Raw genomic sequence first — 26,415 nt, 5'->3', positions numbered from 1 at the left:
TTGCCGTTCCTGTTGTAACGGCCCTGATCGTATCACCTCCAGAAGAGGCCGAGCGTCGCACAACAAACTGCACAGATACCTTTGAACTGCGCGGAGCTGAACCACTGACACACTACTGACGTCAAGGCCTTTACTCGGCAGCAGCTCCTCATCCTCCCGTTGAATAACAGACCCTGTGATAGAGACACATGATCATGAAAGTAACTCAACGGTCTATTTTCCACGTCATCGTCAGATCTCCAGTACGTGCATGTGAACTATCTGCGTGCTACACACCCTTCTTATGTATAGTTCATCCGTGTGGTCTTTAACACACTACCAGTGTTTGCTCATGTGTACGCAAATACATGTGCTACATACGTGTGCGCCTGTTTGCATCATCATCAGTGTGTGTTTGCGTGTGTGTGTGTGTGTGTGAACGGCAGGTGCTCCAGCTGGTTGTGTCCCTGCAGTGGCCCCGGCCCTGACCGGCCGTCCTCTGGCGACTGCTCCCTCCCTCTGTGCTGGTCGCTCCAGCTGTAAAGGGAAGTCTGTCAGCTCACAGCAGCACAACCGCACAACACAACAGTGCTGCTGTGTGTCGACTGTGTTTTAAAAACCTGCAGCCGCTGTCTTTCATTTGTCTTTTTCTTTTAAACTCCCGTTCACCTGTTTGCTGTCTGCTCCTCTCTGGCGCTCTCGGTTGCAGACACAGCAGGAGTCCGTGCGAGCATGTTTCATCATCGTCTCGCTGCCGAACAAAAGATCACCTGCCAGGCTGTGTGATGTGTCACAGGGTGGGAGCTGCAGCTACTGTTCTCCCTCCCACAATGCACCATTCGGCCAGTTTTACTCACTCAGTGCCAGTTAGTGCAGATTAACCCACTTTCACAAGCGGTTGAACTTGTGTTTAACACTTTCCCCCCCCCCCCCCGTCTTTCAGATGGTGGTTTTCACGTGGGGCCTGTTTCTAATTCTCTCTGACTTGTTTTAAAGGAAACGTCCAGAGGTTATTTTCATAGCACCAGCCGTTCTCTGAAGTGTGTCTCCTGCCCTGGAACCGGCTCGTATGCAAACACAGCGACAGAGCGGATGCAACAGAAGCAGGGAGCTCTGCCTTGCCTCAAACTGCTGCAGTGCGTCGCATGATAATGAGGCGTTGTTTGCAGGGAACCTGATTTTGCCTGACGTGGCTAATGCGCTCTGTCGGAAGCGTTTGTGGCTGATGCTAGCCTTGTCTCCGCTCTGCGAAAAGTTGGCGAGAGGGAAGAGGGAGTTGAGCTCAGTGTGGCTCGCCGCACCCGCCTGCCGGCTACACTTTCGACCACAGCCCTCGCCGTCAGCAGGCAGTGACCTTCACGCCGAATATTTGAGGAGTCAGGTGCTGTCAGGGCCGATAGGTGGGCTGAGCTGATTTCCAGTAAATCCAGTTCTCTCCTCACGCTACTGGTTAGAAATCCACCGGGCTTCCTTCTCAAAGCAATTTGAACCGTTATCTCAGGGCTTTTTAAACCCAGCCGCTGTCATCACATTATCTCAAAGGCCAAGTATCAATATGAGATGCAAAGCGGAGCCATTACAATGATTAGAAGGAAATTCATGCAGGAGCTGTTTGATGGCGCAGCCTTATGAAGAGGCCGTTTCTGTGGATCCAATTATACGCTGCGAGAAGTCGGCTGCTTTCATCCGTCAGACAGGAAGATGTATCAGGAGGAGATTGTCTTCAAATGTCGCTCTCCTGAGGAATTCAGGATTCATTTTGCAACAAGTTTAAATAGAAATGATTTGATTATTTTTGTCTGTCGTTGGTGAAGTCGTATTCACAGCTTGTCCCTCAGCAGGAACACGTTTAAGACTGAATCGTCTTCGTTCTTATCTTCATTATATGTTTTTCGTCAATTAAACTCTATAAAGTACCTGTAAAGACTTTTTTGCAGACTAAGAGCGCAAAACAAACAAGCATCCCATGATGCATGTTGCTTTTCCCATGAATATTTCAGCGAGTCAGGAAGTATTTAATAGGTCACGTCTTGAAAACAATGATATAAAACGTGCATGCATCTCATGCGGCTCAAAAGGGAAAAGCACGCAAACGTCCAGTGTCGTGTTTAGGATTTTAATACACATCTTTTACAGTGTTATTCCAGCCTTTAATCTCAGTCATTGATCCCTGAGATGACGTCATTTTGATGCGGGGCTCTCGGTCATTAAAAGACATGCTCTCTGTGAGATCCATGAAAGGAATCAATATCATCTGCATGTAGTAACATTTGTCCGTGTGAGTCATCCGGCGAGCTGGAGCCATTCACATTATTGAGTCTCAGTCGCTTTCTGAAGAGAGAATATGAGCTGTGTGCCTTTCACAAGTCCATAACTCAACTTTATGGTGATGTGCTTGTGGCGCTCAATGATTTTCCGGGATCCTCTCTCTCCGCCCGCCAGACATCAGAGCGGTGATTGGGGTTTTATGAGGCGCACTGAGCCTCAGGTGAGCGGCGTTGAATGAGGGATACTTTGCTCAGGACGCGTTTGACCCTCGGGGCTAATTGTGTGCGGTGTCAAGTGGTCAGTGCATTTGTGTGTGGTCACGGCGGTCACTCAGGGTCTATTGTAAGGAGCCGCGGCAGCCAGCGGCCCTGCCTCCATCTGGCACAACAGCTGGGGCAGCCAATGGTTTTCCACACAGGAAATTATGCAGAGCAAACAGGACTCCTGTGATTATTTCATTAGATTCATTTCTTTGGGGATTATCTTCATTTTACAGGAAACGGCTCCACAAAGCGGCGTGTATTTGCTCTTTGTTAAATATTGCAACACATCCCTGCCTCTCGATTCGCTCTCACACAAGCAGAAGCTTTATTTGGGAGGAATTTTCTGTCTTCTCCACCCTTCCTCTGTCTCGCTGGAGCCGGGGCATTGAGGGGGGGGGGTGCAGGCGAACCAGCTGAATTAGTGCATTATTAAGCCTTTCTCCCCTGACCCACATCCCCCTACTGCTGGCACGGCTTGACTCCAGTGTGTGTCTGTGTGTGTGTGTGTCTGTGTGTGTGTGTGCACGGGAACCTGGAAAGCATTTGAATGGTCTCAGGATTCATTTCACTGTAAATGGACCTCTTATGTGCAGCAAGTGCTCGGAGAGGATGCTGAAATGAGCTGATGGTGAAAGCTCTTCGTCGCCCTCAGCTCTGCAGTGATCAGGCATCGACCTCTGACATTAAAGCAACACTATGCAACTTTTCCACCTTAAACCAGCAGCCTGATTAAAGTGAGTGTGATGGTTGAGTGAGTGTGAACATGGGAGAATGAGTCCTCTCCCTGAACGTCTGCTCTATGTAACCCTGGTGAGCGGGTTTCGATCTCCTGTGAGAGTCACAGCTTCAATCAGCTGCAGCAAGTTGAAGAGTGAAGCTGAACTGTGGATCAGTTAAAAAGACTCACAAGTTATTAAAAACCCAGAGTTTATCTCCAATATTCAGCAGGAAACTTTTAATTTTACATATATAACCCTTTAATTCAAACCAAACATCCACATCTAATTATTTTGTCCCTGCATGGAGTGATTGTCTCGTGTGTTCACCTCCATAAATAATACACCCAGCGTGGCCAGAGAGCAACTTGTGACCCACAAGGGGAACAATGTGGAACGCTCTAGCGTGTCCTGTGTAAGCCATGGTAAACAGCTCATGCTGAAGGTAATGCTTTCAGGGGTGGAGGGCATCTGATGGACGAGCTATTGTAACCCCGGCAGAATGAAGCCGCTACCTCGCTTCAATCAGCCCGTTTGAGGCCGCCGCTTGAGAAATGGCTTCCAGAGGGTTCGGAGAATGTGAGAGCATTGAGCGGGGGGTGCAGGGGCTGCCCCAGATAAAGAGGGTTAGCTGTATCAACAAATAATAATGATAGAACAGTGTTGTTATTGTAAGAGCAAATCGCTGGCCTAACCAAAGGAAATTCAGGTCCTTGCACTGCGACATTTTCCCACAGTAGCGGAACTATCACATTCTGATCCCAAAATATCTGAAACAGTGTTGAAGCGTCTCAGGATGTGAAAATAAATAATATCTGAGTTCAGGTTCCTGCTCGGACGCTCAGTTATCGTAGCGATGGATTTGATTTATTTATCAGATGGACCTCTGACGCTCGGTTTCACACGGGGAGAAATCCACCGTGTTCCAGTCCCGGGGACGAGAGCGGAGTATTAAAGTCCGCTGATGTCACCCTGTCTGAGAGGCCTAATGAGAAACAGAGCTTGAATTCTTCCCTCAGCTCCCATCTGGAAGAAATAAAACAAATATGGCTGTTAAAAATAAGCCTCCACTTGAGATGATAACGAGGATTTAGTGCTATTAACTGTGTAAATACAGTGTGTGGTCAAACTGGAATTCCTCCCCAACCTGGATGAGCTCTGACTGTAAATGGGCAGCGGCAGCGGCAGCGGCTTTCAGAGCCTGATGATGGACCATTTAAATATTTTATGCTGTTGAATTATTGGACTCTATTGCTGCTCTAGTGCTGCTCTGAGAGGGCTTTGTTCCCGTCAACCTGCGAAAACAGAGGGTGCAGATGATCTCTCCGAGCCGGAATCACCAACCTAACGTGGAAACTGAAAACACAGATTGCAAATAAAGGCTGCAAGAAAAGATTCACTCTTTTAAAAAGTGCAGTTTGAACGGTGAGAAAGGGCCTCGGGGCTGCATCTGAACTAGAGCGTGGACAATCAGGCCAGGCTCACACAAACATTGTGAAGTGATATTCAGGTTATTCATGTTGACAATAGGTGAAATGATTGTGTGGTTTCACCCCGAACACTTGAATCTCATCAAGATCATTTTCTCACCAAACCTGAGCAGGTTAAAAGCAAAATATGTTTTTCTGTTTGTCAGACCAAACAAAGCAGCATGTTTTATTTATGAATGGAAGTTCAGCAGGGACATCCTTATTTACAGCGGAGCCTCGGGGCTGGGGGGGGGGGGGTTACCTAGATTTACACCGCCCACGCCTTAATGCAGGCTACTACAACTCAGGGCCACTTATCGGTTTAGGGAAACATGTTTTATTGTGCGTTCACTTCCCACGTGCACTTCTCCTCTCGTTGGCCTTCAGATTCAAACAGGCAACCCTTTGGCCACAAGCCGGTTTCCTGGACCCCGAGGCTGCTGCTGCCGCCACCCCCGCAGTCTGTCTGCTAAAAAACATGGTGATCAGCCACTCCGCATCGCCACAGAAATAATTCATGACCACGAGAAGAATCATCGCACCGAGTCCTGCAGTGGAGGTCAAAAGTCACCACAACCCATCTCTTTTCACATTTCTCATTATTATTCTGTGGCTGCACCGTCCCTCCCCCCCACCCCCGCTTTGTAAAAAAAAGAAATCACTGTATCTTGATCTGCGCTCCGTCACTGTCGGGTTATATTGGAAATGCACGTCTGATAAGCATGAGTGGCACAGGTGGGCTCTGGGATGACAGCCACACAAACAAACCGCGTCCACTTGTCACATTACCATATCCCCGGCTATGCTTCCTCGCATGCCTGCAGGGGGAAATCGCTTTTCCCCGCCGCGAGATAGGAAGACGACGAATGAAGAGAAAGTCAGAAGCTGACATTGATGCTTTTCCTCGAGCAGGAATGCGACGCTTTGCCTGCTCGACATCTGCCCGGCACCTGGTTCGGCTGACTTCAGCGCGCTGTCAATAAATCAGACTGTGGATTAAACGGAGGAGAAGCGGTGATAAACCTGAGGCCTCGAGCTAATGCACATGAAATGTCAAGGGAATCTGACAAAGTGTCCCAGGGCAAGAAATATCTGGTTGAAAACACACACTTTCAGGTCATGAGGCTGTTGCCGCGGTGTTTGTGGTTCGTGATTTGTGACCTGGGATGTTACCGTCTCTTGTCAACTCAGCTGAACTTGAGCAGAAGAGATAAATCCTTCTCCGTGGGTCGTCAGGTATCTTTTAATTTATTTTGGTGAGAACATAAATGTCTCTCCTTGACGAGCCAGAAGACGGAGCTGGAACCGAGCGTAGTGAGAAGAGGTGAGAGATGCTGCAGAGCTGCAGAGCTCGGGATCCTCGTGTGGGCTTTTCGCTCAATCCAGAACGTGACAAAGTTTCCATGAAGGAACGCAGCCGCCGTCTTCACTCGATCGACCCTCTGTGCTCTCGGCTGCAGCGCGGCCCGGTTAGGTGTGGCGCCTGTCTGTCAAAGCCTGCATAAACAGAAGCCCGACTTCCCCTCGTGAACCGACCGACATCTGTTTAGCATCAGGCCTCTGCTCTGATCTGCCCCTTCCTCTGTCACTCTGCAGAGAGTTCCCCTCGCCGCCTCCTTCTCTTTGTCTCTGCTCACTTTCCTGCAGCGCCGAGTGTCGCTCGTGTTAAATCACTGACAACACTGACGGGCTGCTGCAGATTTTATTTATGTGTTATGCATAATTAAAAATAGCTGCTGTAAATCCTGCTGCTCAGTTGAAGGGAGATGATGTTGGAAGCTGGAGGGAAGAGGGATACGATGATTAACTCTGATAGTCGGTAGAGCTTTGGTAGATGGGAGTATGAAGTCGACCTGCAGAGGCTGTAGAAGAGTATTAGGATCAGGTTTTAGAAAACAATGAGCAAAAGAAACATATTTATTCATTTTGCATATCGACAATAAAGTGGAAATGTCGAGAATAAACTTGGAAGTTTTGGGATTAAAGTCGAACTTTTAGAAATATAACAAACCTCCAACGTCAGTACAGTGGTGGTTGTGTATCGGCTCCACTACACGATCACTTCTGCACAGACTCTGGCTCCAAATGACAAATACTAATGCTGTGCTTGTAACACATTAAATTATGTTTTATTTCCCATGCACACAAACATTTATTTTTCCATTTCCTACGTCTGTTTTTACTCCCAGTTTTTAAATCCCTAAAAACACCCATCAGGGAGGAGCGCTGGAGGAATGCGGGACGTTATGAAACAAAAACAAACACACAGTGTGTCCACGCTGGTCCCGATGTTTCCAGACAGGACGGGAATCGAGGAAACAGTTAGCGCACAGGGGGCAGAAGTCTGCAGCGCGCCTGTGCCCAGGGTTTACAAGCCTGGAGGTTGCTGGGTTTTATTATCATCGGGGGGCCAATATTCAGCCAGGTGCATTTGCATCGGGACGGAGATTGGTGATGACAGAAGTGGAGGGGAAATAGAGAGGCTGGTGTCGGAGACTCGGAGAGGTTAGAGAGACGAGAGCGATGGGGGGGGGGGGGGATGACATCAAACAGCTGAGGACCGAGTGTAAAGAGACACGGCAACAAAACAAAGAGGATGAAAGAGGCGGCCAAAGTCATACAACAGTTTTACACTGGGAGAAATACAATATAGATGTCCCTAACAGTTTAGAGAGTTTGCAGACATCAGTCAAGCACATTCAGATTTTAATTTCTTATGGATTTCTGTGATGTTGGAGTTCTCCAGATCTGGAAGCTCCACATGCAGCGCTGACACAATCCAGTCACACTCACTCAGAACCCTGACAAGAGGCTGTGATGTTTTATGCAACGCGTAACGAAAAAGATGCGACGGCTGATTTTGTGTCAGACAAGACGGAAAATTCCTCTTTTTAACTCGAAGTATCGGTTCCAGAAGAAAAGATTAACAAGTGGATGTGATGAAATCTGCAGAAAAGGGAAATTTTACTCTTTATTTCTTCCAAATCTTGTCCAATGAAACGGCTTCTGTAAATAACGATGGACGACATGACAACAAAAGCTCTCCGCACTTTCCTCTGTTCATTGTGCTGCTTTCATTTTGAAACGTAATCTTCCGTCACCCGCATGTGCGCTGCCGAGGGATTTGAAGGAACATGACTTGTCTTGAATCGAGGCTTCAGTAAAAACACACAAACTCAGAAATGCACACGCTTGCACACACTCGCTCGGGCCCGCGATGCCCTCGGCGGCTCGTCCACACAGGTCGCTCTGTGGAAGTGATCAAATAGCGATGTCGGGTCCGATGGATTTCATTCCTCCGCTGCGTTTTTCAAACTCTCCCCCTGTGAGATTTACACATCGAAACAGCTCGGCCACTGTTCCCAACAGGCATGAATGGCCCGCTCTGTGGAACCCGGAGCGCACTGGAGGCAGCGCTGGACGTATCTTAATGTTTGGAAAGATAATCTGTGGGGATTTGGATTCTTGACGGTGGCAGAGTGTTGATGTTTGGGCTGGGCCCGGGCCGTAGGTGCTGCTGGAGGAGGAACATCAGATAACCCAAACTGCTGAAACTCAGCAGAGAGGATGAACAGGCTCCCTTTTGTATCGCAGGTAATCCATATTCCCCGACACTCCTCCATCTGGGGCAGGCAGGCCGATGAAGAATCTCCTGCTCACTGGACCCATTTGTTGCCCCGATGTCCTCGGCTCAATGAGGCCACTGTGCGCGGCTCCACAACTTTACAGTCATTGAGGTTTCAGGCACAATTAGGCAGTATAGTGCCAAGCTCCGGTTCAGCACCATTTGTTGAGTGAAGCTCCATTAACTGCGACGGAGTGAGAGCTTGATTTGATTGTTTTTAATATTCTTCAAGAGGAATCGGTGATAGATGTTGCAGTGGATCATTTATCAAGCACATGAGAGTACAGTAGTTTTTATTGTTTGTTCGAAATAAAAGGAGAGTAGATGTTATTTGTGTTGATCTGCTGTTCTCCTTCTAAATTAACGAATTGTCCAGTTTCCACGGTTAACAGTAAAATAGCCGATCTCAGCTGGACACAGAGAATTCCCTGTTTGTCACAGAGCGTATGGATCCTGATCTCCTCCCTGCACGTTCCACATCTAAATCTTCATTCTGTCTAATCGAGACACAACAATATCCTCTCCAGATTCATCAAATCATCAAATCATACAGGAAACAGTCGTCCTGTTCTACACGATAAAACAAATCAAGGGTCGTGACACTAAATCATCTGCACTGATCCCAGTAGCTTTTCCCCCACATGGAGAATAACACACATTAACCGGAGCCGCTGCCCTCTCTTGATAGAAGCTGCGGGTTATCAGAGGAGTTATCAGGCTCTGCGGATATGAGAGGCCGATGTGGCGAGCTGTTATCAGGACGCCGGGTCACCGAGGGTACGAGTAACAACCTCATCAGCACGGAGGCTCAAGATGAGCTGATAAGACTAATGAATTTAACCGAGGCAGAGGCAGGTTTCTGGAATTACCTCAGTACGTCACCGCGATCGGATCTCAGTCATTATGAATTATATGAGTTTTCATTGATGCTGATTAAATTTGCTGTGTTTACATCTCCGCTGATGATGTTCAGATAAACGCTGGCGTATCGGATGGCGGGAGCACTTGGCAGCGAGCGCGGCGGTATCTCTGGCTGGAGGCCAAGACTAACAGGCGTATCAGATGTGGAGTGTCTCCCACACCTTGCAAAGACACTGTCATAACTCACCCTCTAGTGCACCGTAAAAATACACACAGCCAGAAATCTTACATTCTGTTGGCATAACCTTTGGCTCGCAGTAGCCCGTCATGGGAGCGCTTCTTTCCATCAAACCTGCAGCTCAGGGCTCGCCGTTGGTTTTACAGTCACCGGAGACCGGGCTGGCATGTCATCAGTTGGTGTGGCGGGTTGGGATGCAGGGAGAGAGAGAGAGAGAGAGAGAGAGAGGGGGGAGAGGTTGTGACCTTGTCTTTGGCAGGGTCTTAACTCCCAGGGTGCACTGCGGGAGCTGCAGACCTCGACAAGGTGTCTAATCTCCTCGCGTCTGATGTGCGACCACATCAAGGTAGCGTCGGGAGCTCAGCGCGGCGAGGACTTCAAGGAATTCACGCTGACCTCGTGGGCGACTGGGTCACAGTCTTATCTCGCTTTCGGTTTATTTATTTAGTCTTTAAACCCCAAAAAGAGCGATGTAAGGAGCGGGATGTGATTCCATCCCTTTAATCTTTAAGAATGTGTTTAAAGAGCAGAGCGAGCTGGCGAGATGAAAAATACATCTGATGTTTAATTCCTGAAAACCATTAATCTTCAACAGATTGCATTAGGTTTGTGCGTCTGTGCGCGTGTTTGCAAGTGGTTTTTTTTTTCCCTCTTTGCCAAAGCGTTGGGGGGAAGGCGCTCACATTTTAAATTTTCATAAAGGCACAGGAGCAGTGGGAGGCGACTGGATGTGGGATTCAAGCCGTGCACAAGGCGGGGAGGCTCTTCCCTCATCAAACGCCCTCACACGCATGAGTAAACATGGCCAGATAAACATTACTGAGAACCTGCGGTCACGGAGCAGGTTCCTGCAGGGTTAACACTCGTTTATCCTCCGCTCGTCCAAACAGCAAAAATCAATGTTGGCTTTCAGTGAGAACATTGTGAAATAACCAGAGTCTCAGCTGCAGATAAACAACTGAAACTGGATTCACCTACTCCACATCCAGATAAAGAGACAGAAAGCAAACACAAAGACACAAAGAAATATTAAGAATCTTACGTCATAATATGGATTAAAACAAAACATAATCGCCCGGTTTCCTCTGTAAGTGCATTTCTTCTTCAAACCTCATGTGATTTAATATACTTCAGAGGTGATAACACACTCCTTATGAGCCTTCTGCTCTCAGGACATTTGAACCTCTGGAAGGAGTTGTTGCTGCTCTGCAGTTGTGAGAGAACTGCTCCGGAGATATATGCCTCCGATAAAGTCTCAGGTCAGTAAATCCTGTTTTCTCTCTCCGCAGTCTGCACGTGAGCACCTGGGTCTTCTGGGAACGCTGTGGCTTTCACTTACGCTGTAAAGCCGTCAGAAATAATGCCCGGCTGAAGATATAACACGCCGCGTTGCATACATGAGTCACGCTTTAAATCTCCGCTTTAAATACCCTCACATTTCACATGACAACAAGCACGCCGCATTCTCCGCATTCCTCCATGTGTGCGGAGGATTATTTCAGTGCCCTGTCATTAGCGGAGGTCTGAGCGATGACAACACAGACTTAGGCAGCTTTACCTCACGTCTGATGTGGCCTGTAAATATTTCCCCTGACACGGGGCTTTCACGAAGAAGGTTCCCCTTTGTGCAGCAGCCGTAATCATTATGGGATCATGTTGCTAATGGTCTTTCGGAGACAGACGTTTTACCTTAGACGGGGGGGTTTTTTTTGGCTGCCGGTGGAAAAGTCACACGTTTAAGTTGATGATATGGCAGATGTAGGATTCTTGTGCAGCCGGCTTTTTTTGTGTGGACTTGTGCAGATGTTCCTGTTACAACTAAACACAACATGTGTGATATTAATTCTGCACAGCGACCAAATCCATCCCCTCCGCAGAGAGGACATATTTTACTATTGATTAACTGCTGCTGGAGCCAACGCTAAATTTAACTTGGGGAGCTTAGCTGAGCACTAATGGCCTTTCAGCTTGGGTTTGTTGCTGCATGCCTTTTGCTCTGTGGGACTCACACATGGCTCTGGGGATGTCAGACACTGTAAATTGGTCGCGTTCCAAACATGAAAGATTTGCTTAAGTCAAAATGGATGATGACAAAACTGGATAAAGAGGAAATGTCCTTTTTGTGGTAAAGTCACATAAAGCGTGCGAGAGATTAGGAAATACGGCACCAAGCTGTTAAGCATCGATCTGTTGTCGTGCTTTTTGCTTATTGGTTAAACAGAGTGCCCTTGACTGGCGACTCCGCAGGGAGCCTGGGCCTTTGCCACGTTCTGCTGGCAAACTGGTGGTGATGGAAGCCTTGGAGTGGGAGTCTCCACGGGCGGAGCGAGCAGACAAAACAACTGCGCAACTCGCTGTATTTAGAGCAGCAGCTTCTGAACATCTGGCCTAGCTTGCTCTCAAGGCCACTGCAGGTTAAAAAAAGCCCATCTAGTGATAACAGAAGTGCTTTAAGTCTGGTCTGGTCCCGACGATGGGTCACAGGGAGGTCAGAACCAGTCCAATCTGTACTCAGAGCGTGAAGTGTGTGAAACTGGAGGTGGCGTCGAAGAGGAGGTTATTTTTGAGGCTGTGTTTGTTTGCAGTGTGTGAGATTCAGATTCACATTTGCATATGAGATCAAGCTCTTCCTTTATGGACACGCTTGTGCTCTACTTTATTCACACTGTATCACAACAGGGGTTCTGGGTTTGTTTTTCGATTTTCTGAGGACTTTATATTTCAGTGGCATCAAGAAGGGCTTTATCTCTGCCAGGGAATAATGAGATGAGTGAGATTAAAACAGAAATAGACAATATCAAGTGACAAAAGATATGTTTTTTAAAGTCAAAACAGGGAGCACCAACGTCTCCCTGTTTTCCCCTTGGACTCAGATTCCTGGCCCAGTGACCTCTTCATGGGAATCCCCTTTATTTGATTTCACTCTGCGAGCACATGACCGCAGTATCTACAAATCAATAGAGAGCATCTGTCCCACTGAGATAAGCGTTTACCCAGGAGATGCGTCGTGAGCTGTCAAGCTAACGTCTAATTAATTAGCCTTAAACTCAGCGTGCACGGATCTGACAGTCACAACTGTTGTGGAGGTGGAGTCTGAAAACCCAGATGGTTGAAGTGCGGTGTCTATGTGGCCTATTTTTTAAAGCCCCCCCCCCCCCCCCCCCCCCCTTCTCTCTCTGCTTCATGCAGTCGGACCACTAAGAGGCAAATCATTAGGCCCAAGCCAAGAAATCCTGACATCTGTTTTTCCCATTCTGCGCTCAGCCTGAGCTCATTTGGTCCGTGCTGTAACTCAGTAGCGCACGTTCTGTGAGTGCGGGCTATTCCCAGCTGACGTCCCACAGCTGGACTGGCTTCTGGGCCAGCCGTTAGAAGTTACCCAGAGGTGCTTCTGGAGTTACACGCCGAGATGACGAGACGCAGAATGAGAGACTCAACTGATTAACTGCACCGTTTGAAAAGTGGTTTACTGGAGAGGAGGAAATACAGAGTCCAGTCGCGGCGTTAATCAGCATCTGATGCATTAATGTGAGCGATGGATGTTCTACTTTTATTATGTTTGTCTCACTTGGACAGATAACTGAAATCATCTCCAATTAACGTTTGCACAACGCTTCTCTCGTCTCTCCTTTGCAGGAATACATGGACGCCAACAAATGCATCGACGAGCTCCTGAAGCAGCTTGAGGACGAGCGGAGGAACGTGCGAAGGTAAGAGGTTCTCAAGACTTCTGGGCAGATGTTTTACTGCCGCAGGACATCAGCAGCTGTCCGCAATCCATTCCCCAAGCAGAGGCAGCAGAACAATGTTGTTTGGTTTCGAGCGCGAGACAAGCTTTGTACGCCGTTCCTGAGAAATGCTTTTTGTGCTGGAGGCTCAGTAAAAAGTGGCAGACAAAGGGGAGAGTCCGGGCTCAGTGTGGGGTTGACTGGGGGCATTTCTCATGGAGGTCCTTTGCAGTGGATTGGCCCAGACAATGGGAATGAAGAGCTTATGGAGATGCCAATCTAATGACCTTGTCCCCTCCGTGCTCCTATCGTCCTTTAGCCCTTCCAGTGATGCACCGCCCCCGTTAGAAAAGAGAGACAATTTTTTAAACTTCACCCTCTTTTGTAAAGCCCTCTCAATGGAGCTGTATTCCCCAGCTCAAGTAATTTTCCCCCTGAGTGAGCAGCGAGGGGCTGGGGGTTGGACGCAGGGGGATAGGGGTCTCGGGGTGGGTGGCTCTGGGGATGGATGACCACTGACCGTCCCCTTTACTAGGCCAGGGCAGCCCCCCAATAAAGGAAGTGATGTGTAAAGAAATGACCCTCCCCACCCCTCTTTATAAGACAGGGAAGTCATCTTCAGTGACACCCTCAGTGACCTAACAGCCACTTAGAAGCACCACAATGTCTTCGTGACCCAGGTTGGGAGCCGAGGACCAGGTGGGTTGAAAGCCTTGAACTTGCAGTGACCAGAGACGCTAACGGCAGCTGCAGTTGTCATTTGTGTGAAGTTTGTGTTCAGCTCAGCCTCTTTCTCTTATTTCCCTCATGGCTCTAATCCTTCATGAAACGGATTCACAAAAGCCTGGAAACATTTTACACCCGACAGTCCGTCAGCAGAAGCACAAGAACGACAGCTTTCTTGGGAAAATATGGTAATGAAACTATCCTCCGCTTGAGGAGCTGAGACGTTTCTGTAGATTTAAGGCCAAAATCAACCTGAAGTTTGTTATAGAACTAGAGTAGTGTACAGACCAGCACCAGGGCCAAAGAGTTCCCTTATGAACCCACGTTTATATCCACTAGATCCAGAGTTTTATTTAGATCTGCACCCAATTAATCACACTCATAATTATCAATGAGCCAAATAAAGGACTCTCAGCGGTCCCCGGACTCCACTTTGGGAACCCCCTGCCCTAAATATGCCCTGTTCTTTCATCAAGATCCATTAATTATTCCCTGAGAAATCGGGGGGAAATGTCCTATCTGGATCCCCCCCCAAAAGTTAACGAGCTTTTTCTTGGCTCCTGTCCCGTCCTTCCACAACGTTTCGTGGAAATCCGTTCAGTAGCTTTTTGCGTAATCCTGAAACCAGCGGGGTGAGAACACTCTTTGGTGGTGGTTGTAAGTTAAAGCAAGCCACCCAAGTGAAATACATAGAAACCCATGAGCCGGGAGCTTAATGCATCAGGGAGGTAATGAGAGGTACCACTGCAATGAGCTCTGCACGGTTGAGATGCAACCATCCAGACGCCGTAAACAAACCGGTGCACATGAAGCCAGAGCGCGGCGCTTTGGAAAAAGTCCCTCATCTTTGAAGCTCGGTTTTTTAGAAACAACATACCACCAGTGTTGTTCAATTCCGAGCGGCGACAGTGATGAATGACTTCACAAAGGCTTTTGTTGAGCTAAAACACAGACCGCGAGTCCCAAAAAACGCCTCCTTCCCCTTATTAGGCAGCATCGCTCGCCGCCGTCCATGTCTCCCTCCACCCCTCAGAATATGGGGCCCATCAATCCGTCAAGAGGAGAAAGAGAAGCTCTTACATTCCTCTAGTCCTCTGCATCCCTGCGTCATGACCCAGTGACCCACTGCATTCATGTCTCTCATTGTACCTTATTATAGGGTAGTTTCACACTGCAAAGTACACACATTGGACAAATATCACTTCTTTTTAGGGCCAGGCTGCTTTTCTGTGTCGCGAAGGTTTATCAGATAAACCCGTCAAATGAAAATGTGACACGGCTGCTTCTTAGTTGTGGTTAGTTTTTAAAATCTGAGACCTTTCAATAACTTCAGAAGAAATTATAGTAGTTTGGAAAATACTCCAGTGTCTGGGTCATAAGTAAGAATGTGGAATGTGCTGTAAAAGATGGGTTACGTTGCTTTTGCAGACATTTTGATGTGTTTTCTCTAGAGCCTGACCTACATTGGTTTGACCGTAAAATCTGTAGATATGAGCCTTTCTTCCTTTAGCAGCGTTTATGTTCCACAAAAAACATGTATTTTAGAGAAACTGCGAAAAACTACAGATTTTCCATGCCTGAATCTAACGAATAACTTATTCAACTGTACATCAGAAGCTTCGTTTGTTTCCTCCACATCTTCCAGCCTCTCGCACTCTGCCGCAGCATCACCGCTCGACGGAGCACAAAACCCCAGTGGGATGCAGGCCCAGCTTTCCCCGCAGCCTCTATTCAACACGAGCACGTCTTTGACGGACGGAAACAAAAGCTCCACGGCAGAGTGTCAGCTTCAGATGGAGCAAATCCAAATTTGGCCTCATCAGACAGAGCGTACAGTAGGACGCTGACCTCGGGATTCCACTTCTTCATCGTTTGTTTGCAGACGTCTCTCACATTAAACATAATTAAATGTCTTTTTCAAGATGTGGAGGAGAGTTTATTAAAGATTTCTGCTCAGTGACATGTGTTGCAGAGACATATGGCTTCTCTCCAGCTCTAAAAAGCATGACGGGCAGGGAGTGAGTTAGCATGACCTCTTTCTGACAAGCTGCTGCGTCAAGGCACCGTGACTGTGTAATCTTCCCTGTGGATTAAAACAATGCAGATTAGATTTTTCTATCTCCGCTTCCTCCCGTTTTCCCACTGTTGATTTGTGACTGCGCTGAGCTGGTGTTTGTGTTTCCCTGAATCTTCTCCTGACCTTGTTTTTAGTGGGTCGAGCATGGCGCCGCTGGCCCGAAGCCGGCCTCACCTGCCATTCTGTCTCTGCCGGAGCAGATGGCGTTGGTCTGTGACCCTTTCCACACCTTGTCCAACACTTGAACGGGACGAGGAGGGTGTCCGGCAGGCTGGGGGCCGTGCCTGGGAGGTGGGGAGGTGTGGAAGGGGGCGGGCATGGGACTCAGCTGGAGATCCTCCAGGCTTAGGACAGGTTGCGAGGAGCAGGCGGCTGCAGCTGCCAGGAGGACATCTGCTGATCAATAAGCTATTTGTCATGTTCATGGAGCAGCGGAGCTCGGAAGGCGCTGGAGATAGAGGGGTCAGCTCCGAGGGATTATAGATAATAGGACTTTCTTTGTGGAAGTGAATTTGCCTGTAACTGCTCGACATGTCTGCCCATTCGTCCTTCAGACGACGGGAGGTCTGAGATATTGGAATGTGGAGTTTGTCCGTAATAAGAATAAATCCCTCTGTATCCTTTGGATAATTATTAAGAGCGTTTTCAAGCCACAAATTACTTTTTATTTGTTTTGGTTGGCATTAAAAATCCCTTTGAGCGACTCTGAGTGATCCCCAACATTTTAATTTGGAGGACGCCGATGAGAGGAAACGTCCTTGCTCTCTCTCTGAGGACGGCGGGGTCGAGCGAGAGAGGAAAAACACGCGGGTGTTTACACATGAGAGCAGAACGACCACAGGAGCGCCAGGCTGGGAAGCAGTGTTACAAATCTGGACCTTGCTGATGTTCCTACATATCGGGCCTCAAAGACGCCTGTGTGCTGCCGGCGGTCGGAGCAACATGAAAGGCTGTAATCCTCGGCTGAAGTATGCGGCGAGGCCTGTTCTGTCGACGAGGAGGTGGACAGGGTTCAGCCTCCCGCAGACGCCCCGAGGATCCGCCGTCTCGGTTGGACGAGAGCCACGCATTTTACAACTTTAATTGGATAAGTTGACCAGTCTAATGCAATAATTTGATCATGCTAAGCTCCAAAGAGATCTAATACGCTCCCAGAGTATATTTGTGTGCCCTCTGAAGTGAATGACTTCGCCTAATCCATCCATTAGAGGTCACTTTATGGCCCAGGAGCCCAGACTCAAGGAAATATCTCACAGGAACAGTCAGCGGGTAAATAAATCAGTCCGTGGAGAATTCATTTGAACCTGCAGGCACTGGTGGAATTTGATATTTGGACCATTTAAAATCAGTCGATTATTTTGATTAGGCTTTTTCCATAATAGGAAAAGCTTGAGTTCAAACAGGAACTAGTCATGTGTGCTATTAATAGACTGTGAATAAAGATGAACGACACATCTACACTTCATCCAGATATCTAGAAATTAAGCTAAAACATCCCTGATGATCTTTACCACACTTGTCAGTGACGTACGGGGGTGATGATGAACTCCCTGAAGCAATTAGTGAGCGAGGCGACACGCCGCTGCACCGTGACACAAGTCAACACTCGCTGGTTTATCTCTGCGAGGATTCACTAAGTCTGAGACACACACATTCGATTCCCCTGGTCCTGAACACGCTGCGGCCACTGAGAGTCATGTGCAAACCCCAGACCAGAGTAAAAAGTATACATGGATCAGTTTTATGGAGCTTATGAGAGGAGGGGGTTAATCGAATGGGTTAATGAAGCCGTTTATTGATGCTCCCTCAAGGTCGTTTCATGGCAGAGCCGCATTCCCATGCACGTTGCTAAAGTAGTGATATGCAACGGCTGCTCCACATGCACCGCCTCCCTCTCCACATATCATTCAGCACCAGCCTTTATGTTGCTTTTCTGATGCAGTCAAGGTTAAGTATGAAGCTCAGCAGCTGTCTACTGCACTTATGGAAAAAATGACTACACTTAGCATAATGGATATATCCTTTCCCTGCAGATGAAGTAAACAGCTTTATACAGCGAGGAGGTTATTTCCATCCCCGTACATGTGTTTGTTTGTTTGTCAGCAGGGTTATGGAAAAACTGAGGTACTTATTTCCAAGAAACCTCCGAGAAGAAAAAGGGGGACATGGGTCAAAAAAGAATCCAAGGATTATTTCTATCACTTTTACATTTTCACCAATTTCTCAGAGAATAACTCCTGAATGAAAACAATCATGCATGTTTACAGGACTGGCCTCGCTGGAGGTATGAACTGTGCAGTTGTTTATGTACGTGTGGTGTTCAGAAGGATTTGTGACATGTCGTCTCTGCACTTGGATTGAACGGAGGCATTATCTGCATTCCTCGAGGCAATTAGCTGTGTTTAAGTGCTGAGTCTTTGGGGGGTCTCGTTTAATAGCTAATTAAAATTGTTTCTCCAAGTGAGTTCTCAGACTCTCGTTTGAAATTCTTGCACTTAAATTATGCATTAGCTCGGAATATTATTATTTTTTTAATCTGATTTCAGTCATTTGCTGTTATCAGTTTGATTAAAACGAAGGTTCACACAACATCCAGGTCTGTTGACTGCAGTCGACTTGCTCCATTGTGCAATGAAAGGAGTTTTTTAATCAAGATAAGCTCGGGGAGAATGAGCGGCGACTCCTTTTGTGCTCAGGAAAGCGTGCAGTTATTTTGACTAATACCTGGTGCACAGCCCCCAGGAAAACATCCCCACTTTAAGATAAGAGAAGCAATGGATCCTGTGTGGTTCTCTTTGTTGGTAGGTCTTGTGCGGTTTGGCTTGTTGATGGATCCCGTGTAGCTTTAGCCGCTGGAAGTCACAGTGGTTTCATCCACGCTATTTACCTCCCGCTCGGGGCTCCGTGGAAAACATCCTCTCGTCGTCTCTGTGAGGAAACAGGAAGGGGGGAAAGTCACAGTGTGTGTCCTCTGACCATTTCTAGAATCTGACGATCGAGACCACCACTGGAGTGAGAGGACACGCTGCCAGTGAGAGACACAACAGTACAATATGATGCTGGACTCTTTACTTTATAGTGCTTGTACAAATGAGCACAATAGACCTATTTCTTCCCGTAGAAAATGACCTTGTGAGAGGAAACAGCAGCACATGAGTATTTTTAAAACATTTCCAGTAACTGTACCACTGAGAAAGAGGATACCACTGAGATTACCACATAATAGTCTCGTTTATTTACTGTAATCACACGAGGAGCGTGAAAGCGTTTGTTGGTATTAAATTGAGATTAATTAAAGATGAAATCCATCAGTGTTAATCCTGCTCATTCCAGTCTTGACGGCTTGAAGCACTTCCTGCGTTCCTCGGTGATGTCAGTCTGGACCGCCACCGCCACCCTGCCCGCCCCCCTGTCCCTGTGATTAATGAAACGTGACAGAGGTGCATTATCGCTTTCATTGTGTTACACACTTCATTCTGCCACTCTGGTGTTAAACAACACACGCAGACACACACACATGGTCCCTGTAGGGGCTCGTGCAGCGTGACACATCATGTGAGTTTTGAGGATCCTGAGCAGGCGTGTGTTGGGTAAACAAACAGTTTGGCGTTTCCTCTGTTCGTCTTGATGCAGAAACCCCCCCCAAGAAACACAGTCTAGCCGTGTTGACAGCTAAATATCTGGTCCCTCTGATGTGTCTCCAAACGGTTTCACACCCCTCACTTTTCCTCGAAATTAAATGGCTGTTCTCAGACGCTCGTCTAAGCTCAAACGACTAATTGTCGGGAAGGAAACAAAAGTTTTTCTTCTTCTCCTCCTCCTCCTGTGTGATTAACGTCTGACTCGGAACACACACCTAGACGGCGGACTCGACCGGTGGAGTAATGAGCTCAAGTGACACATGCCGGCCTCTGGTCAGTCATCTGTGATCAAGCTGCAGGGGATTAATGTCACGGAGGAAACGTGTGGCTGACGGCTGGAGCCGGGGACATTCCACCAACAGGATGTTTGTACATGTGTTACTTTCTGACCCCTTCCCTACCTTCGTACTTCCATTTTGTGCAACTACCAGCATATTTTAAAGGGAAATAGTTTAATTTCCACTTCACTACGTTTATTTCATGGCTGCAGTTTGATATTTTACTCTCAAAACATATGATCATCTCGTAAAATGACAGATTGGAACAGATTAAACTGTTCAACAGCATCAAGCACGTGAATTTAGCTCCATCTGGACAAGCGATCACATTCACATGCAGATATTAATGTGATGCATCAGGCTGAAAGGACCAGTAATTCAGAATTACTCATTTTAAGCCACTAACGATGAAACACAAACTCATTTTCTCATCAGTTTTGTTGATTGCAAACTTAATGGTGTAATTCAGGCCGTTGTTGGATTTTGTTGCAAAGGATTTGGACAAAATCATGGTAAAAAAAGATTCTACTTCCATTTCCACCACTGCAGACACACAACCCAACCACGATGGTCCCTCCAAGGTGCTTCCACTCACACGTTTCCTTTGCATGTGCACAAACATACACTTTACACAACCACAACCACGAGCATCCCCCTTCTCCCACGACACCCTGCACCCAAATCCGTATCGACCCGCCGTCCCTCCAGCCACTGTCCCAGCACCATCCTGTCTCCTTCCCTACACCCCCACACCTCCTCTCTGTGGAATGCTAACCTAGCCTGTGTGTGCCTGTTTGTGTGTTTTTTGCGTGCGTGTGTGTGCGACAGCGGTGGAGCCAGGCTGGCTGTGTGGGCGGCCGAGTGTTTCCAAACAGTGGAATCTGTCACTGACACCCCTGGCAGAGCAATAAGCAGCGCCTTAATGAGCCCAGCAGATCACTCAGCGCACAGAGTGGACGCGCACACACACACACACACACACACACACACACACACGGATATAACAAATACAGACTCTCACTATACACACATAAGCAGTGTAATCAGGGTTGGGTCTGATTGCTTAATACAAGTTACATGTTTTGTAATCTGTAACATAATCAATTGGATTAGGAAAAAAGATATGTAATTTAATCAGAGTACCTATTGATTACTTTCACTTTATACAAACAAAATGGACGCAGCCACAAATATTGTTTATGCTCTGATATGCAAATAAAACAGAACGGTCTTATCTAATGTGTTTCTCCAGATTTTAAGTTTCAGTGTTTGCAGCAGACCAACTTTATTTTAGATTTCCGACCCAGCACATAATGAAGAGGTTCTTGCGGGAGCTGCTTTGAACTTCTGTCTCAACATAAAGGGTCCGTTACTCTCTCATTACTGGGAAATGGAGGAAAACAAAGCTAAAGAAACAAACACTGCCTGTTTCCTCATTAGGAGACAGAGGAGCATTCTGGGAAAAGAAGCGTACGGCTATTTCTGACACCGCCGGCCCTCTCGCCGCCGAGCTCTGCTGAGTGTGTCACCCTGCAGACTGGAGCCATCGCTCAGGGAGTCGTCCTGTTGATTGAATTAGAGGTGAACGCTGCCTCCATATTTCTTGATTACATCACATATGTAAGTGTTGGTGCTGACTCAGCTCTTCATTTGTCTATTTTAGTCAAACCAGGACAATAGTGTCTAATAGGAGACCACCTGCTCTCGGAATCGAATCACGCTGTTTCCATATTCAGATCCCCCTGCCAGACAGCTGCGCTTATGATAAACTTGATTACCCCTCTGCATGACACACGCAATAATCAGGCGTCATGAATCTTTCTGAGTTTTATGATGACAAATGGGAACCAGCTTTTTTTTTTTTATCTGATAACGAGAACGTGACGGGATGTGTGGATTTTTTTTAATCCCAGTTTGAAATAATCCTCCCCGTGACATGTCGTCCCTGCTTGTTTGTCTCCACCGTCCCTCGTCTCTAAGTTTTGCAGCCCCCTCCTCTACCTTCCATTCTCCTGCAGACTAATTTTCTCACATGCCCAGTGTCATTGAGGACATTAGTGACAGTGAATGTGGGGTAAAGTGGCAGTGATGGCCCCGGCTGTAAGTCAGCCCCGGCCTTTCTTCCCCCTCTTTAACTGAGCGCTCCTGTCACTGGGACCCTTTTAATTCCCCCTTTCACCCCTCCAGTGCCCGCCCCCTCTCGCACTGGTCCTATTGGGGAGCAGACAATAGAGAGTGCACCCCCCCTCCTCATCCTCTTCATCCTCCTCCTCCTCTCATCTCCCCCGGCCCTCGCAGGCGTCCCTGCCCGGTCGAGGCTGTGGGCTCCAGGCTGCAGTTTGTCACAGCCATTCAGCTGAGACTGATTGTGATTGCAGCAGATGGGCTGGAGCCTGGTCCATCGCTCGGCCCATGCAGGCAAACCCAAGCACTTTTCTCCCTCTCTCTCTCTCTCTCTCTCTCTCTCTCTCTCTCTCTCTCTCTCTCTCTCTCTCTCTCTTTCTTTCTCAACCTTTTCACTTTCTGTCCGTCGCTCTCTTGATCTTCATCTCCTCCTCGGTTGTCCCCGTCTGCCTTTTGTCAGTGGCTGCTCTTTCTTTCCCTTGTTTTCCGAGTTAAAACAGGCAGCCAGTGTTTTTCAGATGCAGAGAGTTGTAAAAACGCCTGGCGTCCTCATTTCTCTAAAGTTTTAGAGCCGCTACAAGAGAGAACTTTTGAAACGCTGCCGGCGGGTTAGGGTTAGTTAATCGGGGGGCTGCTTTTTAGATGTTGATGATGAACGATGACGTAGATTCTGCATTTGACTTTTCGTCATTGCTGCTCCAAAACGCTCATATGGACAGAGGTCATTTTAGTTTGAAAACGCAGTCGTATGGATGTAGTGCTTCAAATGGAATGGGAATTCAAAATGCATCTGAAAACACTTCTTGCATCATCACAACTGGGATGTTTGCATCCCCCGTCATGCAACATTTGCAGAGGTTTGCATAATAACTTCCCGTGAGTGCACCTGAACGCAACATCATGAGTCAGAACTTTTCCGTTTAGGTGTGGTTCATTCCTCCGTCACCTTCTCTCCCTCTGTTTTCATAAAGAGTCCAGTTATTGGAACATCACAAGCTGGCTGCCTCTTGCCTGTTCACGTTGTTGGAGTTAAACCCCCCCTCGACACTGTTGTCAGAAAAAAACTCCTCCTCCTCCTCCCCCTCCTCCTCCTCCGTACAAACCCCCACACCAACCTCGCCTCTCCTCCCCTGAGGAAAGAGCCACCTTCGGAGAGGCAGCAGCGCAGCCGTCTCCCTGAACACATGTTTAACGTCCGAGGAGGAGGGACGCAGTCAGAGAGCTGGGGAGAGAGAGACAGGACTGAGAGGAGAGGAGTATTCTGAGGAAACATAAAGCCAGGAGGCGGGGTGGGTGGCGGGGAGGGAGGGGAGGCACACACAGCGTTCAGTGTGTGAAGAGGAGCCTCAGAGCGAGTGTGTGTGTGTTAGTGAGAGGAAGCGTAGCACAGAGGGAGAGCGTACGTAGCGTGAAGGAAGAACAGCGACCGGGAGAGTCAATGCATGTTGCCAGATTGAGAGAGACAGGGAGCGGCGAGGAGCCGGAGACAGGGAGGCGAGGATCCTGAGAGAAGAGGAGAGAGGGGACGGGAGGAGAGGCAGTGGAGCGGCAGTCAGCGAGCGGTGTGGAGCCGGCACTGCTGCATTGTGGATGTAAACTTTATCATCCGCGGGATCAGTGGGGTAGCAGCTGCAGAGCAGGAGGGAAGCGTGTTGGTGGATTACCATGTGTGTGCTCTGAACGCACCAGGATGCTGCATCTCCAGCAGGGTAAGAGGCTGCACGCATGACATGACATGACCGGAATGTGCAACCGCACCATTACTGTCTTATCGATCCTCCTCATTTGGGGATTGGGGATTTAATATGTGCCAGAATAGACAGATCTCTGCTTCTGCTTGTGGACGGATTCAAGGATGCTTGGTGATTGTTTCTTCCTGCTGCGCCTCCTCCAGCTGTCTTTACATAGGAGGGAACACGTTTCATATATCAGCAGTGTTCACATGTGCAGGAGATGATCTTTGATTCGCACTGAGCCAGTAGCAGGGAGGGGAATCGCATGTCCTGTTGTTAGTGGCAACAGCATGGGGCCGGTTTCCTGCGTACGAGCACTTTGATTCTGGTTGATAACAGAGGGAACAGATACCCGTCGTTTGAGGTAAAACAATCCAGCGGTACAGGGGATTTGTATGTGCAGGAATGCATGTTTCCCCCCCCCCACTCCTCTCTTTTCTTTCCTCACACTCTCTCTCTCTCTCTCAGGCAGATTAAGATTTTCTATCCAGCCCACTAATCCTCGGCTGAAACGACTGGTGCTGAATTGGGTGTGTGGATACAGCTAAATCCTGGAGAATATGTATCACGTTATGATGGTCAGCTTCTCCGCTGCTCAGCTCGTTAGGTGCTGCAACGACCGTGTCCAGAAGTCACAGCAGGTCAGAGGTGGAGGGTTTCCTCAGCCTCAGCCATATTTACAGTGTAAAACACACAGGATGCCAATTGTAGGACGCTGGCTTTATATTTGTGGCTGGATTTGTTATCTCTAAAAACAGAGCTGAGAGGGAACATGGAAACAAGAGCATGGGAGGTATCTTCTCTGCTGTCACAGAGCCAGAGAGAAATGCCATTCTGTCTTTTTTCTGAGCTTGAGTTGAGGGTTTTTTTATGCCCTGGGAACGGGTGCTTCCCAACATGAGATCAGAAAATAGCAGCTGCCATGTACTGGGTGCTTTATAGCTGGAAAACGCTGGAGAGACGGCAAGTGAGAGTACCAGAGGCAGTTTAGTTCGCTGACCTTTGACCTTCTACTGAAACTTTAAGTATACAAGTGTCTTTAGGAGCTCAGGAATATTAACATATACAAAAGTGTCACACAAACTTCTAAATCATGGCCCTATAGACTGTGGTTCCCAAAGTAGGGGTCAGTACCCCTGAGGGGGTCATGAGACACTGAGCACAGGGGTCACGAGATGATTCTCTGAACCCATTAAGACTAAAAGTGCAGAATAAAATCAAAGCTCAAATGAATATCAATGTTTATGGTTTTAAAAAAACCCGTCCTTTGTTTTGGGGTCAGTGGCTAAAAGGTTTGTGAACCACTGTGATAAACCAGGTTTCATTATCAACAACCACGTGACTCATCATCTTTGAGAAGTATTTATCTCTGCACTAAAAGCACAGTTTACATGCACTTTAATCTTGAATCATTAATCTCCTGTACCGACTGGGCCAGACGTCCATCAAATATTTATTTCAATTTTCAATGTTTTGGGATGTTATGCACAACAGCAATCACCATTACTCACCAGAGGCTCCATTTCATCCTTTTGTCCCAGTGTGTGTTTGGCCCCGTTAGAGCCTTTATTTAGAGCTGATATCATCCCGCCACCAGGGCAGATGTGTAGCTGCGCCGGGCAGTTGGCGCCCGCCGCCCCTCTGAAACCTACCTGGGGATTACTTGATAAGAGGATTGCCAAGTGGAGGGATTTGATTTTATAGAATTAAAACTGTAATTCTCTCCACGGCGCGGCCATTTCTCCACGTTATTGTTTCCTCCCCGCTGCCGTGTTCCCGTTCGACCAACACGCTTCCATTACCGCGTCACGTGTCCCCGCAGTGAGGGCAAAGTCACGAGACTCGGCCTTTAAGTGGAGAGACGTCTGGACAGGAATCTGTTTGTGAAATTCTCTCTGGATGTGAAAAGTTCATCAGTTACAGCAGAGAGTGTGCGCTCCGAGGTTTTGGATGCCAGTCGTTCTTATTAGAGTCATAATCGAGACCAGGCCACACCAGGAGCAGAACATGGTGACGTGTGCTCCTGTTTGTCATATCTCACTCCTCCACATCCGATCCTCCTCCTCCTCCCCTTTTGTCTCCTCTGTATTCCCTGACCCTCAGCTTGCGTATTGGTTTGAGGTCAAACTGAATTACTGAGGAATGTTCCACCGTTCAATGTCCACGCCATTGGGCCCCAGCATGGGAGCACTTCCCCTTCATTGGCAGCCAGGGGGACTTTCATTCTGAAGGAGGTGGGAGGGTATGGAGGGAGGGTATGGATGGAGGGTGGGTGGGGGGGGCCTCCTTCCAGACAACTTTCCCATGTGATTCCCTGCGTCTCTGCAGCGTTCATCTGCAGCGCGGAGCTGCGAGCCAGAGCAGCCGGTTTAATGATGTGTACGTGTGAGGCACATCTCAGGATCTCGGCAGCCTGAGCCTTGTTGAGACGCTCTGCCTCTGTGACTGCAGGCCATGCAGCTCAATTAAAGCTCCTCTGAATGCATTCCTCCCCTCAGCCTACTCTACATTTATCTCCCCCCACGAGCTCCACGTGGGAACTCTAAAAACAGCCGCAGTCTTGCACAGACCTCAGGGGCTGGCAGGAACCTGTTTTTGTGAATCTGCGAATCGGGCTGTGTGTGTTGTTTCTTCACTGTAAACACCCAGAACACTTCACGTCCCGGCTGACGCCTCGTTCTCTCTGTTT

At 48.0% G+C, this 26,415-nt stretch overlaps 1 protein-coding gene across 8 annotated transcripts in view; it reads left to right on the top strand.

Annotated features, from left to right (window-relative positions):
- LOC117773855 (nck-associated protein 5-like) overlaps nt 1–26,415 on the top strand; it is a 105,616-nt gene that overhangs the window by 20,901 nt on the left and 58,300 nt on the right. For 6 of the 8 annotated variants that reach the window (XM_034605626.1, XM_034605634.1, XM_034605676.1 and 3 more), the window contains one exon: nt 13,056–13,129. In XM_034605626.1, coding sequence (XP_034461517.1) covers nt 13,056–13,129 — 74 coding nt within the window. Of the gene's footprint in view, nt 1–10,504; nt 10,679–13,055; nt 13,130–23,312; nt 23,703–26,415 lie in introns of those variants that run through there. The other 2 variants (XM_034605664.1, XM_034605687.1) reach the window with 2 other exon arrangements.

Source organism: Hippoglossus hippoglossus, chromosome 2, assembly GCF_009819705.1.
Source record: "Hippoglossus hippoglossus isolate fHipHip1 chromosome 2, fHipHip1.pri, whole genome shotgun sequence".
In the NCBI taxonomy this organism is placed as follows: domain Eukaryota; kingdom Metazoa; phylum Chordata; class Actinopteri; order Pleuronectiformes; family Pleuronectidae; genus Hippoglossus; species Hippoglossus hippoglossus.
Note: the sequence above shows the minus strand (reverse complement) of the source record. Positions and strands in the feature narration are given on the sequence as shown.